The sequence below is a fragment of the Dipodomys ordii genome, unplaced genomic scaffold (genome assembly GCF_000151885.1).
Source record: "Dipodomys ordii isolate 6190 unplaced genomic scaffold, Dord_2.0 Scaffold99, whole genome shotgun sequence".
Taxonomy (NCBI): Eukaryota; Metazoa; Chordata; class Mammalia; order Rodentia; family Heteromyidae; genus Dipodomys; species Dipodomys ordii.
In genome coordinates, this window is record NW_012267315.1 from 8,317,272 (window position 1) to 8,332,889 (window position 15,618).

Below are 15,618 nucleotides of genomic sequence, written 5' to 3' on the forward strand. Positions count from 1 at the left end.
TGTGTTTATGTGTGGCATGTGTGTGTGGTGTGTATGCATGTGCTGTGTGTATATGCATGTGGTATGAATATGTAGGTGGGCTGTATCTGTGAGGTATTATGTGGTTCATATATTTAGGCCTGTGTGCATGTCTATGTTCTGTGTATTGTTGAACAAGTAGGCTCAGAGCCAGCCATGATTCTAGACACCAGTTTTTAACTCATTGGATATAAAATGAAATTCCTAGAATTGGCTTGTATAAGAAAAAGTAGTGCCAAGAGCTGGTGGCTCACATCTGTAATCCCAGCCACCTCGGAGGCAGAGATCTAGAGAATCATGCTTTGAAGCCAGCCTGGGCAGAAACATCTATGAGATTCCATCTCCAAAATAACCAGCAAAAAGCAGGGCTGGGGGTGTGATTCAAGTGATAAGAACATCCACTGAGCAAGCAAAGGATGTGCAAGTGTGAGATCTTGAGTTGACATCCTGGTAAGGGCAAAAAAAATGAGTAGAAACCAACAGCCCTAAACTATACAATATAACAATGTGAAATAACAGAATGCATAGCAAGTGAAAATGTAGGGTTTGTTTTGTTAAACTTTTATTTTAAAGGTATAGATATTCAAATAAGTATATATTCATATATCTAAATTCATAAATAATTGTTCAGCGGCATGCACATTTCTATGACACTTGTGGCGTTTAGTAGGAAATATGTCATTTCCTGTGGCTGTGGCAACAAATTGAAAACCATTGCTCTAGATTCTAAGGATGACAAAAAATCACTTTTTCTTTCTGTACGTGTATACATTTGGTGAATAGGAAAAAAAGGATTAGTGTGGTTTCTGAGAATGGGAAATAAACTGTCTGTAACCACCTGTTTCTACCCCCAGTTGCTGCAGAGATTTGTTGATTCTGATGTCTCTGAAGCAGGAGTTCCACCTTTCGGTCCGTGCTGCCTCTTCCTCATTCCCCATAGCCTCTGGTAGTCTGGTAATGCTTGTGGATTTCTTTTCAGAAAAATGTGGTTAAAGGCACAAAATATTAATCTTTTGGCAATTGAACTCAACCTCATGCTTGCTAGGTAAGCACTCCACCATTTGAGCTACTCCACCCACCATGCCATCCCACATACCTGAGATGATAGGTGCGTGATCGATTGAGATGGTTTTTTTAAGCTTTTTGTTTCTCAACCATCCTGGAACCTTGATTCTTCTAACCTCAGACTCCTGAGTAGCTAGTATTGCAGGCATGAACCACCACACCCAGTTAAGACAGTTATGAAAAGCAAACCAATGATACTGAAACCATTATCAAATCATTTCACATATAAAGTTATACAGACAATACTGGACTTATAATGGGGTCACATCTGGACATATCCGCTGTAGTTGAAGTACAGCTCACATTGTACATCCTAACTCAGCAGCACAGCAGGTTGTAGAATGCTGTTCCTTTCCCCTCATGGTCTCCAGGCTGACTCAGAGCTCCTCTTGGAAAAAAGCAAAATGCAAAATGAGAACCATCTACTGAGCACACCTTGCTTTCACACCATAGTAAACTGGAAAAATCCTGAGTTGATCTGTTGAAAGGCTGGGATGCTGTGAATATGTTTAGATAGTGAGCCTTCAAATATCCATGGGCTATGATTTTCAGAACCACATAGATACTAAACCATGGGTGTTCCCATCCCTTCTGCAGCACACAGAGCATTTGTGCACAACCTGCATGAAACCTATGTGATCCTCTCACAAGCTGTCCATCATTCTCTAAGTATATGGAAGTACATACCTAAGTCATCTAGGTGTATATAAATGCCAAGTAACTACTTGTTATCTTGTGTTGTTCAGGGAAAGAAGCCTGTGTGTGCGCAGTGCAGATGCTATTAAGAAATGTTCCAGCTGGTTGGGGCTTTGGGTCTGGATTCAATAACAAAATGAACTGTGTTCTAATGAACACAGTTTGCTGCCTTCACCAATTACCTAGGGACTTAAGGGCAACAAGAGAATAAATGGGTGCCATGTCATTGTAAGTCCCTAGGTAATTGGTGAAGGCAGCAGTTGGTTTCTCTGCTCTGGGTCTCCTGAGGCTGAAATAAAAGTGTGGGTTGGGGGACTGGGAAGGTGGCTCAGTGGTAGAGTGCTTGCCTTGCATGCATGAGGCCCTGGGTTCGATTCCTTAGCACTACGTAGGGATAAAAATCTGGAAGTGGCACTGTGGCTCAAGTGGTAGACCGCTAGCCTTGAGCTGAAGAGCTGAGGGAGCAGTGTCCAGAGTTCTGGCCCCATGACTGGCAAAAAATAAAATAAAATAAAAAATAACAAAAAAGTATGGGTTGGCCTGGGCCAGTGTCTGGAGGATTTTGGGGGAGAATTTGCACCCAGTTTCATTCAAATTGTTGCTGACAGAATTCCACTCAGTATGCACCTAGGACGCTGCCTCTTTGTTGACTCTTGGCCAGGAGTGCTCACAGAGGCCACTAGATCCTTTAGCTCAAGGTCTTTGTGCCTTTGAAGTCAGTGGCAGGAAGGCTGGGAACTTGTTAGGATTGCAAATATGTAGTCTGGGGTGTTAAGAGGTAGGGTGCTTGTCTTGCATGTGTGAGGCCCTGGGTTTAATCCCTAGAACAGTTAAAAAATAAAGCAAATTCACTGGCACATCCCAGACCAACTGAGTCATTAACCCTAGCAGGGCAGTCCCTGTTATCATAAACCCCCAAACTTCTTATTCCACGGGCTCAAGGTTAGCTCAGTCTAGTTTAGGCTAGAAGGATCAGAGCCTGAGATAGAACTGGGGGCTTTTTCTTCAAGTAAGCTAAACATAGAACCATAAGACCCCTGGAGATGGCATTTCTTACAGGCTGAAGAGAAAGGACAGGAAATGCATTGAATGTCTGTGACAGGAAAGTTAAAAAAAATGCTCAACTGCCAACTTGGAACCTCACAGGCTTCCTTTCTCACTACAGACCCTTTGCGCCATCTAGTGGTGAGTTTGATAAGCCAGCCCGTAGTCAGTGAAGGATACTAATTTACTTTCTTTTGAAAAAAGATCTCGTATCCTAAGGCATCTGGAGAACTCAGAGGACCCACACAGGAGCTCACTGCGCCAGAGGGGGCTCACATCAGACTCCTGCCTGCACTGCTGGCCTCACTGTTCACAGCTCAGTGGAGTGACACAGATAAGCCAGCTGGTCTCAGCATGATCACAGCAGTTATCTTCATAGAATATCAAGTTCAAGTTGCCACAAGGCCCACATCCTCTTCCTGCCTCTCTTTCCAGGGTCATCTTCGCTTCTCCTCTTAAGGTGACCTTGGCCATCCTCTACTCTTCTCCTGACCAATTCTGTTTCTGGCACCTGACCTTTGATATACTATTTCTCTTCTTCCTGGAAACCTCTTTCTTTTCTCAGGGCCAAGGAGTGGCCCTACATCTTCCTGGAAGCCTCATCATATATGTGAATTGTTCCAGGCATATATGTGTGTGTGTGTGTGTGTGTGTGTGTGTGTGTATGTGTGACAGGACCATCTCCTGCCCTGGACTGTGAGCCAGGCTAGTGAACCTGTGTCCCATGCAGTGTCAAGGTGGTTCTGGCCAGGGTTATCTCTCACCCAAGTTTGAGCTTATGAGAATGGGGCTCTTCATTGTTTTGAATATTCTTCATTCTGATGAATAGTTTAAATAACTGTTATAAGACTGCTCAGTGGTAGAGCGCTTGCCTTGCCTGCCTGAGGCCCTGGGTTCGATTCCTCAGCACCACATAAGCAAAAAGAAAAAAGCCAGAAGTGGCGCTGCGGCTCAAGTGGTAGAGCGCTAGCCTTGAGCTGAAGAGCTGAGGGACAGCACCCAGGCCCACAGTTCAGGCCCCACGACTGGACCCCCCAAAAATCATTTTGGGGGAACAAAAGCCTGATCAAACTGGCCTAAACAGAAAGGATGCTTTTTTAAAATTTGAAATCATGTGAAAAGTTGCAGAAATAGCATTAAGGTTTACCATATATTCTTTGACTGGCCTCTCCAAGTGTTCATAACTTATAAGCAAAGGATAATAATGTAAGCCAGGAGATTAACAGTGATACTGCATTATAAATGGACTGTGTTAGAATGTCATCAATATTCAGTGCTGTATTCTGGCCCCAGGTCCTTTCCCTAGTCCCCTTCAGTCTGGGAAGAAAGTCTGTTTGTCTTCCCAATTTTGATGATTTGAAGAGCCCAGGCCAGCTCTTTTGTGCAACAGCCCTCCATCTGGGTTAGCCTGATGTGTTCTAAGGATTAACTGAGGTTGGTATTTTTGGCAAGAATTCCTGGGAAGTGACCTGATGACCTTTGTATGTCAATACATCTCCTCCCTATTGATGACATTAATTTTGATTGCTTTTGTAAAGTGGTGTCTTGCCAGGTTTTCCACTGGGAGGGCACCCCCCTCCCTGTCCCTTCCCCTGAGGAGTGGATGTAAAAGGCAGTGACTGATATTTGAGAGTGGGTGTGTAACACTAACCAGGAGCCAGGAACAAGGATCCGAGGCAGCTGCTCATCCATCTCCCTTGCCTCCTCTTCTTTCTTCTACCACAGGATCCCTCATCTCTGTGTGTCTCTTCCCTTACAAGGAGTGGCTTCTTAGCTTCTCCATGCCCATAATGAAAGATCACTAGTGCAGAGTGGCAGCCTCAGCTCTCCATCCATGTGTTCCACCAGCTCACTGCTACCCCTGAGATCCCTTTCCGAAGTCCCACCTGAGTGGTCGAGTCCACCCCTCATTCCAAGCTCTGGACAGAGGAGAAGGCCACATTGCTGGCAGGATCCTCTTGTGGAGGGATAGACTGAATGACACAGGATGGACAGACATCTTCCCCAAATGTTTAGTATAGGTGCCTTTCTTCCTCCCTATCTCCTTCCAGTTGTAAAAGGTATTTTCCTGTATATGTTATCACTTAGGAGACTTTTCTATCCTGAGGCAAGATCTGCCCGTGTAAGCGAAAAATCCTGTGATCACAGGACATCACAGGATGTCTTCCATGGATGCTGAGGTCAGGGTGCAGGAAGTAGTTTGCAGTGTACATACATGAAGTCAGATGCAGACATTGGTGTAGCCGCAGCATCCCACTGGCCTGGGAGCTGGTTACAAATACAGGTGCTGGGGGCTGGGAAGGTGGCTCAGTGGTAGAGCACTTGCCTTGCATGCCTGAGGCCTTGGGTTCGATTCCTCAGCACCACATAAGCAAAAAGAAAAAAGCCGGAAGTGGCACTTGGCTCAAGTGGTAGAGCGCTAGCCTTGAGCTGAAGAGCTGAGGGACAGCGCCCAGGCCCAGAGTTCAGGCCCCATGACTGGACCCAAAAATAAAAAACAAAAAAACAAATACAGGTGCTGCTCTAGCCCACACCTACCCCACAGAAAGCTGAATCTTACCATCCCTGAGTGATTCTAATGCCCAGAGCAATTTGAGAAGAGCTGTTTGATATAGAAGTAATGTTTTTTTTTTTTTTTGCCGGTCATGGGGCCTGAACTCTGGGCCTGGGCTCTGTCCCAGCTCTTCAGCTCACAGTTAGTGCTCTACCATTTGAGCCAGAGCACCACTTCTGGCTTTTTCTGCTTATGTGGTGCTGAGGAATCGAGCCCAGGGCCTCCTGCATGTGAGGAAAGCAAATCTACCACTGAGCTACCTTCCCAGCCCAGAAGTAGTGTTTTTGTGTGTGTTCCATTCTGCCAAGAATTTTTGTCAAATTCTTATTTGAGAGTAAAATTATAAAATATGTGTCTGTATATATTATTTTACATATGCAATATACTATATTATACATATTTTACATTATATGACATATAATATACGATTATATACACATATGTATAAATATTATTTATGTTACATCTATTATGTACTATACTATATTACATACACTATACATTATAGTATACATTATATGGCATATAATATATACTATTATAGACACACACGTATATATTTTGTAATACTGGAGTTTTGAACATGGACCCCAACTCTTGCTAGGCAGGCACTCTACCACTTGAGCTGTGCTAGCAGCCCCTGAGAGTATAGTCATAATTGCAGCTGTTAAACATGCATGAAGGTACAATATGAGCCATTGCTGATCTGTAATCATGAGAGAAACAAGCAAAGCCAGTAGAATTCCGACCTAGAGATCTGGTTCTCCTGACCATACTTATCTCTTAGGGATAGAGAGGTATGGATTTCCTGACAGCAGATCTTTGCCCACAGACAATGACCCTGGAACAAGCTATCAAAAGTGCCCACGAAAGTTATGATGACGAGATACAGCTTTACAATGAGCAGATCGAGGGCCTGAGGAAGGAGATGGAGGAGGCTGAGCGGACGCTGGAGAAGTCTTCCTATGACTGCCGGCAGCTGGCTGTGGCCCAGCAGACTCTGAGGAACGAGCTGGATCGCTATCATCGGATCCTGGAGATCGAAGGCAACAGGTGTGTTCCTGCATCTGCGCACCTGCCCGCTCATCCTGACCACTTACTCATTCCACAAAGCCTTGTTGATTGCCTCTGGTGTATGTATCAGGTATAGTGGTAGGCTGTGGGAATGTAGCAGGAAAGGAAATAGGTTTTCCCCCTCATTGTCAGGGAGCTTGAAAGCTAGTGGGAGAGAAAGACAACTTGGCTAACGTCTTGCTGTGGAGGAAAGTTTGTCAGAGAGGAGAGAAGTGAGTATGGATGTACTGGAACTTCTAAGTAGAGTGATCAGAAGTGGCCTGGGTGAAGAGGCGGCTTTGTGTCCCTGGAATCTGGGGACATAAACCGTCCCGCAGGAGGGATGAGGAGGAGGTGGAATGAGCTCCCAGCACCCTGGCACTTGCTGAGTACTGCTTAGGGTCATGGATGCAACCATCAAAAGATGATTGGGTGACCCAATGCAGCCATCTTTTGGGTCAATAATGTGTCTGTCAACATGGTATCTGCTGTCTTCATGAGAGAACCCCATTTACTTTAGGACTGCTGGGAAATTTGTGCTCTCGCTCTCTTTCTCCATCTATGCCTATGTTGATATTTGTATTTAGAGATAATGTTCAGAAGGCAGATTAGGTATGGAGTTGTGATTCTTTTAATTTGATCTTCCTGATTTTCTGAGTTTAGAGAGAGTTAAAAGAGAGTCCTCCCTCCCCTACCTCACAAGGGCGTTTCTGCCCTGTGCGCTGAGCATGTTGGTTGCCAGTGCTCAAGCGCTTAGCAGGAAATGCAATGTTTCCTCTTTCTCCTGGTAGTCATAGTCACTGTGTCTTGGATAATTTGGTGTTATCATTATGTCATGGGGAATATTTTATATGATTATTTTATGTGATGCCCTGGGCACAGGGCACCACAAGAAGTTAACTAATCCTTTGAGTACCAGCTTACAACTTGTAATTTTTTTTCCCTTTTGTGTTGTTATTGGGACTTAAACTCATGGCCTCATGATCTCACTTAGCTTTTTTGTTCAAGGCTAGCACGCTATCACTCGAACCACCTCTCCATTTGTTTTTTTTTTTTTTTTTGCTGGTTAATGGGAGATAAAGACCTCAGATTTGTCTGCTTAGGCTGGCTTCAAACTTGGATTCTTAGATCTCAGTCTCCTGAGTAGCTAGGATTACAGGTATGAATCATTGGTGCTCAGCTTTAGAATTTCTAATTTTGGTAGGGTTTCAAATGGATAAATGTGAGATTAGAACAAAGACCTCCTGAGAATACTCTTTACCAAAATTCACCAGCTGTTTACATTTGTCTCAATTGCTTTAAACCTTTTTTCTCTTTATTTATATATAATATATGTTATTGCTATTACTATTTATTATTATTATTATTATTATTGAGCTAGTACTGGGGCTTGAACTCAAGATCAGGTCACTGTCTCTTAGCTTTTCCACTCAAGCCTGGTGCTATGCCATTTGAACCATAGGTTTACTGCTAGCTTTTTGGTGCTTAATTGTAGAGAAGAGTCATGGACTTTCCTATCTGGACTGGTTTCAAACTGTGATCCTCAGTTCTGAGCCTCCTGAGTAGGTAGGATTACAGGCATGATCCTCCAGCATTGGGCAGATATAAATTATTATTTTAGAAAATAAGTTGGGGATATATTTTAATCTGATTGGCCCTTCTAATTAAAATGCTTTACAATATAAACACCCTCATCCAATAGAGAGATGGCTTGGTAGCTTCTAACTAATCACAACACAGTGTTTCTTTTTTTTTATAGATTTAAATTTTTATTTCATCTTTATTTTTAATAACATTTTTATGGAGATGCAATTTATGAACAAATAAATGCCCTCATTTTTATTATACAATAAGAAGAGTTTTCATCAATGTTTATACACATGGAACTCAAATACAGAATATTTGCATCACTACAAAAAGGTTCCTCATGCCCGCTTAGAAAGTTTTTAATAATTATTTCTTCAAGTACTTTCTGTCTCTTGTTTTCATATAGCACAGTATTTCTATAGCTCTGCCTCTCAGTTTATGACTTGAGTTCAAATAAACGATCAATTTTTTTATGTTCGCATCCAGTGTATAAATGCAATGCGCTTATCACTTGGTAAACATATATCATTCATAAGCAATTTGATACGGTCCCTCTAGCCCCCAACCCTCTATTTGGCTTGATGATTGAAAGTGGTGCTACCTTCTTTCTGGTTCTTTCTGCCAGGCTGAGCTCTGCCTTCATGGAGACACCCATCACCCAGTTCACCCCAAGCCGTGGGGCCTCCCTCAGCCTTGGCTCCAGTGCAAAAGGTAACCAGACACCCCCCACCCTGTCTTGACTTTGTTTTCTGTCTTGGAAAATATTAGAAAAATTATTTCTAAAAAATATTTCTGACTTTGACACTCATGTTCTCCTCTGAGTCATCTGGAAATTAAAAGTTTTTATATGAAATTAAAAGTCTGTCTCTCACTCTGAGCCAAGAAAGTTTGTAAAGGGAAAAGTTTTCTGGGGTATAGCTCACCCAGGAAGTGCCATTCCTACACATAAGGTATTTATGGAAAAGAAATGAAACTCCATGTTCACTTCTTGCTTCTTTGCTATGCCAAGAAGATTAAGTTTACTCTGGCCATCACTGTCCTGAAGTTTCTATTAATTTTGAACAAGGGATCCTGTTCTTTCCTTTACAGTGAATCCTGGAATTCAGTAGCTGGTCCAGTAAATGTCTCTCCTCTCAGACCAGTTGCCAGTTTCTTTGGCACGTCCCTCTCTGCAGTCCCTTCACTTTGGCTTCCTAAACGGTTTCTGCTATTTCCCCCTCACACATCATGGGTCAGCCAGTGTCATGTACTAGTTCCCTGTCTATCTTAGTTTTGGGGTTTCTGATGGGATAGAATGGAGAAGAACTTTGGGAAGGAAAAAGTTCCCAATCACTATGGGAACAAGCTAGGAAGTCTCACAGATTACAAGATTTTTCTGTGTTTTCTTAGCTTCTAGTTTTTCCTTGCAGCTAGTGTGGAGGAATGAATGGCTAGCACTTTGAAAACAGGGGACTCCTGCCATTTTGGAATTTAATAACATCATTTCCTCTTTTGGCCCAGGAGGAAGGGGATGCTGATCAAGGGGTGGTCATGTTGATTTAGGTTATCGGGGTACTGTGGATGGAATCAATCCCTATGTCTGCAGCCATCTGAGCATATCAGAGGTCCAGGAAGCCCTGTTGTGCCTCCTTTGAGGAAATTGGAGAGAATGACTTTGTGGAGTGGGTTCCTATGGTATAGTCTGTGGACTCAGACATCCTCTGTGAACATAGCTGGGCCATGAGTGGCATAGCAGTAGAATCATATGTCTTGGATTAATTCCAGGGTAATGGAGAACTATGACCATTCCCTTCATTTCAGGGAGAAAGCCAGAGGGATGATGTGACTTGTTTAACATTGCACAGTTGGATGTGGAGAGCTGGTACTTAAACTGCTGGTACCTCAACAGATCCAGACTTTTCTTCCCTTTTGTTTTTGCTCCACATTTAACACATGCCCCCTTAGAGCTGCATCTGTCTGCAGTACGATTCACATAGTTTTCAATGAATGTACTTTTTTTTTCTTCTTCTTTTTTTTTTTTGGGTCCGGTCATGGGGCCTGAACTCTGAGCCTGGGCGCTGTCCCTCAGCTCTTCAGCTCAAGGCTAGCGCTCTACCACTTGAGCCACAGCGCCACTTCCGGCTTTTTTCTTTTTGCTTATGTGGTGCTGAGGAATCGAACCCAGGGCCTCATGCATGCAAGGCAAGCGCTCTATCACTGGGCCACCTTCCCAGCCCTGAATGTACTTTTGTGTTCCTGCTCATTGAAGTTATCCTCGACTTACTTCTTGTGCTTTTTGTTAGACCTCACCAGGGCTGTTCAGGATATAACATCCGCTAAGCCAAGACAAAAAGGCCTCCCCAAGAGCATTCCAAGAAGAAAGGAGATTATAGCTCAAGACAAAGCAGAAGAAAGTGTGCAAGACGCATCATTAAAAAGGCAGCAAGACACAAAGTCAGTGCAAGTAGAACTTAAAGAAGAAGGTGAATCTCAGCTGGGAGCAGGGGATGGAGAAAAAGGTCCCCCAGCTCAAGAGGGGGGACCAGAGGATGTTCCAGATGGAGGGCAGATAAGCAAAGCCTTTGGAAAACTATGCAAGATGGTCAAGGAGAGAATTAAAGGTTCCAAAGAGCCTGTGCCTGAGCCCTCCATTGGTCTCTACACCAAAGGGCGCCATGTGTTAGTCACGGGGGATGCCAGTTATGTGGACCCTGGCTTCCGCTCCTCCTCCATCCCAACCAGGGGTGGGGTGGTGATTTCCATTGAGGAAGACTCCATAAATCATGATGGCCATGCGGAGCCATCTCCGGAGCTGCCCACACCACCTCTAGAGAATGGATCAGAGGGTTCCCAGGGAAAAGATGGCGGGCATTCCAGCGACCAGCAGGCTGCAGACAAGGAGAATGGGATAAGTGCTGAAGAACCGAAAGGTCCCAGGGAGAGAGATGATAGCCAGAAGGAAGATGAAGGGCCTAAGAGAACCTGCCCTGTGATCATACCTGGTCCAGAAGGACCATCTGCACCACCTTCTCAAAGGCCTGAGGCTGTCCAGGATAGATCAGAAGGGCCTGGGAATAAGAACAGCAGCCTGCCAGGAAAAATCCCTCCCAAGGCGTTGGCTTTTAAGAAAGTAGAAGTAGTGGAATCTATTGAGAAGATCTCAACAGAGAGCATTGAGACCTATGAAGAGACCTCTGTGATTGTGGAGACTGTGATTGGAAAGACAAAGGCCAACAAGAAACTGGGAGAGAAGGGCTCCTAAAATGCCCCAGTTCAATGGCAGGAATTCTTTTGGGGGTGTGTGGAGGCTACTGTAGGGGAAATACCTTGATATTTTAGGACAAATGATAAAAGAGTGATGGTTCCTGTTTGGATTTGATTATAATTGACCATTTGGCATTGTCTATGAACCTTCATTAAAATGCTTTCTTTGCTTGCACAATATCCCTTGTCTAATTCCTAAGGCCTTGGGAATGGAGGGGCGGGGCGCTCAGCTTGGCTCAGGACAGGGATGCCCTGTTAAATGGCTACCGACTCTTCCTTGCTCAGGAAAGAGACTTGCCCACCCACCACTCTCCTCACCTAGCTTTTTTGGTGGATAATTGGACATAAAGAGTCTCATGAACTTTCCTGCCCAGCTGGCTTCCAAATTCAATCCTCAGATCTCAGCCTCCCAATGAGCCAGGATGGCAGGCATGTATGTAATGACATCCTGATCAAGCGCCCAGTCACTTTTTACATGTTGATCGAGTCAATCAAGGAGAATGGACCCGCAGTTTGTTTTGTGCTGGGCAGAGTTCTGGGTGCTGAAGGGAACAATCAGATGTGACTCTGATCCAAGCTATACCATTCTGGATGGGAAGGAAGGAAATGTACAAGTAAGCAGATGACTGGAGGAGAAAATTAGAACAAGTCCTATGAAGAAAATCACATAGGACGCCATGCTGGAGTGACGGCAGGGCTATTTGAGATGGGTGGTCCAGGGAAGGCCCTGTGGGGGAGGTGACATGTAGTGTGAACGGTAGAAAGGGGCATCAGGTGCACGTTGGAGGGAAGATTATTCCGGGCAGAGAGGACTGCAAATGCAAAGGCCCTGGGGCCTTTGGGGGTGGGGGCATGAATGGACTTGGCCTTTTCAAAAAGATGAAATATTGAGGATTGGAGTGGTATGATGCAAGGAGGTGAGGTGAAAACAGAAGGCAGGGAACACATGATCACACACTCCGGGGGGGGGCATCAACCCATCCTAAAAAGCAGGACAATGGTGGGCCTGTCTGAAGTGGGCACTTTGGGAGCACAGTAAAGCCACCCAAGGGTCCCAGAGATCAAACCCCACTTGATCATTTTTTTCTTGGTGGCTGTTGTCCACTGCCCCTGCTTAGTTTGCTCTCCTCCTGTAAAGCTGCAGACGGAGTGCCTTTCCTGGCTTTCCCTCTCCCTGAAGGCTATGAAAATGAGCCCAAAGCCTCTTGTGTCATAAACAGCATTTCTTGCTATAAAATGGGGGTCTCAGAGCAGACCTCCCAACAGCACTGATTATGGGGTCTTCATCACCTCTTGCCTTGTGGTGAGACTCTCCCAGATGGCCTCCACCCTGAAGAAGGTACACTGCAGCCCCTGCCTCACTCATTTCCCAAGCCTTCCAATGGGTGACCGAAACAGCCACTGGACTACTGCTGTTGTCTCAACTCTTGCCAGACATACATGGCTCGGATCCCCTGCTGTCTAGCCTATGCCTACACCCTGAGGGGTCCTTGCTGTAAACACATACAACCCTTTGCCTGAAGATTTCCTAGGCTCACAGGAATGTGCTCATCTGAAACCAGGGCAGGTTGAGAGTTCTGAGGAGCAGCCATGGTGGGTCAGTACTTGGGCCCTCTCAATTTCTGTTGCACAAACTATGAGGCACCCTCAAAGTCTTTTGGAGATCGCCGGTGGTTTTAGTCCCAGATGCTGACGTCTCAACTGCCTCTTCTTGATCTCTTCTTGTCTGTCTTAGTTTCCTACTCACCGTAACTAGATGCTTCCTTTCACCTAAACCCCTTGACATGACTCCTTGCCTTAAGGTTGGCTTGGGGTGGGGTGGGGAGAGAATCTGGCCTATGCCCAACAGCTGATTGGCTGCTGCCAATCAACAACCTTCAGGTTGAGATCATTATAGTCCCAGCAGTGCTGCACATTGCATTTCCCAGGTAAAATGGCAAAGGTTCACTTTCCAAAGTGCCAGGGAAACCTTGGAGGACCAGCTGCCAGGTGATGCCTTTGGTGTTTCACTCCAGGCTGCTGTCCCCAGGTCAGGCGATGAATGGACCCATTGGGATCTATATGGACCTCCCTCAGAGTTCCTTCTGGCTTTCTCCCTTCCAAGCTTAGGTTACCACTTTTCAGATCCTTTTGTATGGCAGTGCTTATGTGCCACCTGATGGAGGTGCAGGTCTGACAGGCCCCGGTGCCCCGTGGCAGCCTCCGGATTCCTGTGAGCAGGAAGCAAGCACACTGCCTGCACCATCCTGGTACCAGACAGCCTTCACGCAAAGCCCTTCCCACCCCCAGCTCCCACATACTTTAGGTGCTCTTAAATGTTCTCCTTTGCTTTTTGAACAAACTAAATGCACCAAAGACGAATAGGAAAACGCAAGTGTCATTAGTTCATGTAAATGTAAAGAGGGGCCTTTGTGTCGATTCAAGTGTGTGACTTTCTTAGGCTGGTTTCAATGTTCTTGGGAGGCTGAATGAGGCATCAGGTTCTAGGGGTGGGCATGGAGTGAGACCATTAGCAGGAGATGGCACACTCCATCTGGGAGAGAGAACTTCACTAAGAGTCTCTCTCTAGCTTCAATAGACTTAAGAGCTAGGGATTCTGCACACCAGTCTCTGTCAACCTTTGTCACCTGACTCTCCTGAGTGCTATCCCTGTGCTTCTTTGTGCTCAAAGCTACAGCTCTCCCACTTGAACCATAGTGCCACTTCTGGTTTTTGAATGGTTTATTGGAAGTAAGAGTCTTATGGGGACTTTCCTGCCTGGCTTGGCTTTGAGCCACGATCCTCAGATCTCAGCCTCCTGAGTAGCTAGGATTACAGGAGTGAGCCACCAGCACCCAGTATCCTCATCTTTTTAAGCTCCCATAGTTTAGTGTCTTTCCTTCTTGCCATCCATTCTGTTGACTAATTTCTTTTTTGAACTTGGAGAACCTCCCTGCTGATTATAACCATGACATTTGGATTGGCCTAGGAGACACTCTGTGCTAATATTATTGCAGGTTTCCTAGAAGTTTGAGTTTACAAATAATTTGTAGCAAATTAGACTCTTTCCATCTAACAACTGACTCTGACTACGAGATCAATGGTTCCCCTAATTCGGTCCTTGTCTCTCTCCCTAAATATAAAATGCTTGGGTATGTGTGTACTAAAGGTTTTATGTTGTATCATTGTTAGGTAATCACTCTAATCAGTGTGATCAACTGATCACACGGAAAATCATCGTTAATTTATAAGGGATAGTAACAACAGCATGGCGTAGTAGCTTTATAAATTATTTTTTTTGTCTTTTCTTTTTAGGTACTGGGGATGAAACCCAGTGTTGTACTTGCTAGGCAAGCACTTAGCCACTGAGCTACATCCCAGCCCTCTAAATGTTGAAATATATTTCAGTATATAAATACTGAAACTCAGGTAGCCTGAATCTTCAGCTCACTGCATGGAGGATGGCACTGTGGTCTTGGAGAGTCAACTGAATCCTCATTAAAGTGTGTGAATGATAAATAAACGATGAACAAATCTTCATTGTATTAAACCACTGAGGTTTATTTATTTATTTTTATTTATTTATTTTTGCTAGTCCTGGGGCTTGAACTCAGGGCTTAGGAGCTGTTCCTCAGCTCTTCAGCTCAAGGCTAGCACTCTACCACTTGAGCCACAGTGCCACTTCCGGCTTTCTTCTTTTTTGTCGGTCGTGGGGCCTGAACTCTGGGCCTGGGTGCTGTCCCTCAGCTCTTCAGCTCAAGGCTAGTGCTCTACCACTTGAGCCACAGCACCACCTCCGGCTTTTTTCTTTTTGTTTATGTGGTATTGGGAATCGAACCCAGGGCCTCAGGCATGCAAGGCAAGCGCTCTTACCACTGAGCCACCTTCCCAGCCCCTGAGTGATGGTTTTAAGTTAGAGGAATGATTTACACATTATGTGGTAATGTTAGGCTTTACATAAAGAATACTTGAACCCGGTGCCAGCGGCTCAGGCCTGTAATCCTAACTACACAGAAGGATGAAATCTGAGGATCACATATGGAGCCAGCTGGGGTTAGAAAAGTCTGTGTTCTCTCCAACTAACTACTTAAAGCTGAAAGTGGAGTTGTGGCTCAAGTGGTAATACCATTATTAAGCAAAAAAGCTACATGACAATGCCCCAGCCCTGAATTCAAGTCTCTATACTGGAATAAAGAAAGAAAAAAGATGATTTGGATACAAGCAGTACAGTACCATGAAAGATGATATTATGGCAGAAATATCTAGTGGTAGCGCAAACAGTGTGGATGTGCCAAAAGAGTAGCAACTCAATAGAATGGATTGAAACCTAAGATTTCCTTGTGCTTCCCAGACTGGCATGCAATTAAAAACTTAAAACA

At 44.7% G+C, this 15,618-nt stretch overlaps 1 protein-coding gene across 3 annotated transcripts in view; it reads left to right on the top strand.

Annotated features, from left to right (window-relative positions):
- Positions 1 to 11,387, top strand: part of Bfsp1 (beaded filament structural protein 1, filensin) — a 56,381-nt gene extending 44,994 nt beyond the window's left edge. For all 3 annotated transcript variants that reach the window (XM_013027108.1, XM_013027107.1, XM_013027106.1), the window contains 3 exons: positions 6,210 to 6,430; positions 8,643 to 8,728; positions 10,300 to 11,387. In XM_013027108.1, the coding sequence (XP_012882562.1) occupies positions 6,210 to 6,430; positions 8,643 to 8,728; positions 10,300 to 11,258 (1,266 nt within the window). In that variant the 3' untranslated portion in view covers positions 11,259 to 11,387. The remainder of the gene's footprint in view (positions 1 to 6,209; positions 6,431 to 8,642; positions 8,729 to 10,299) is intronic.
- Positions 11,388 to 15,618: the final 4,231 nt, after the last annotated feature.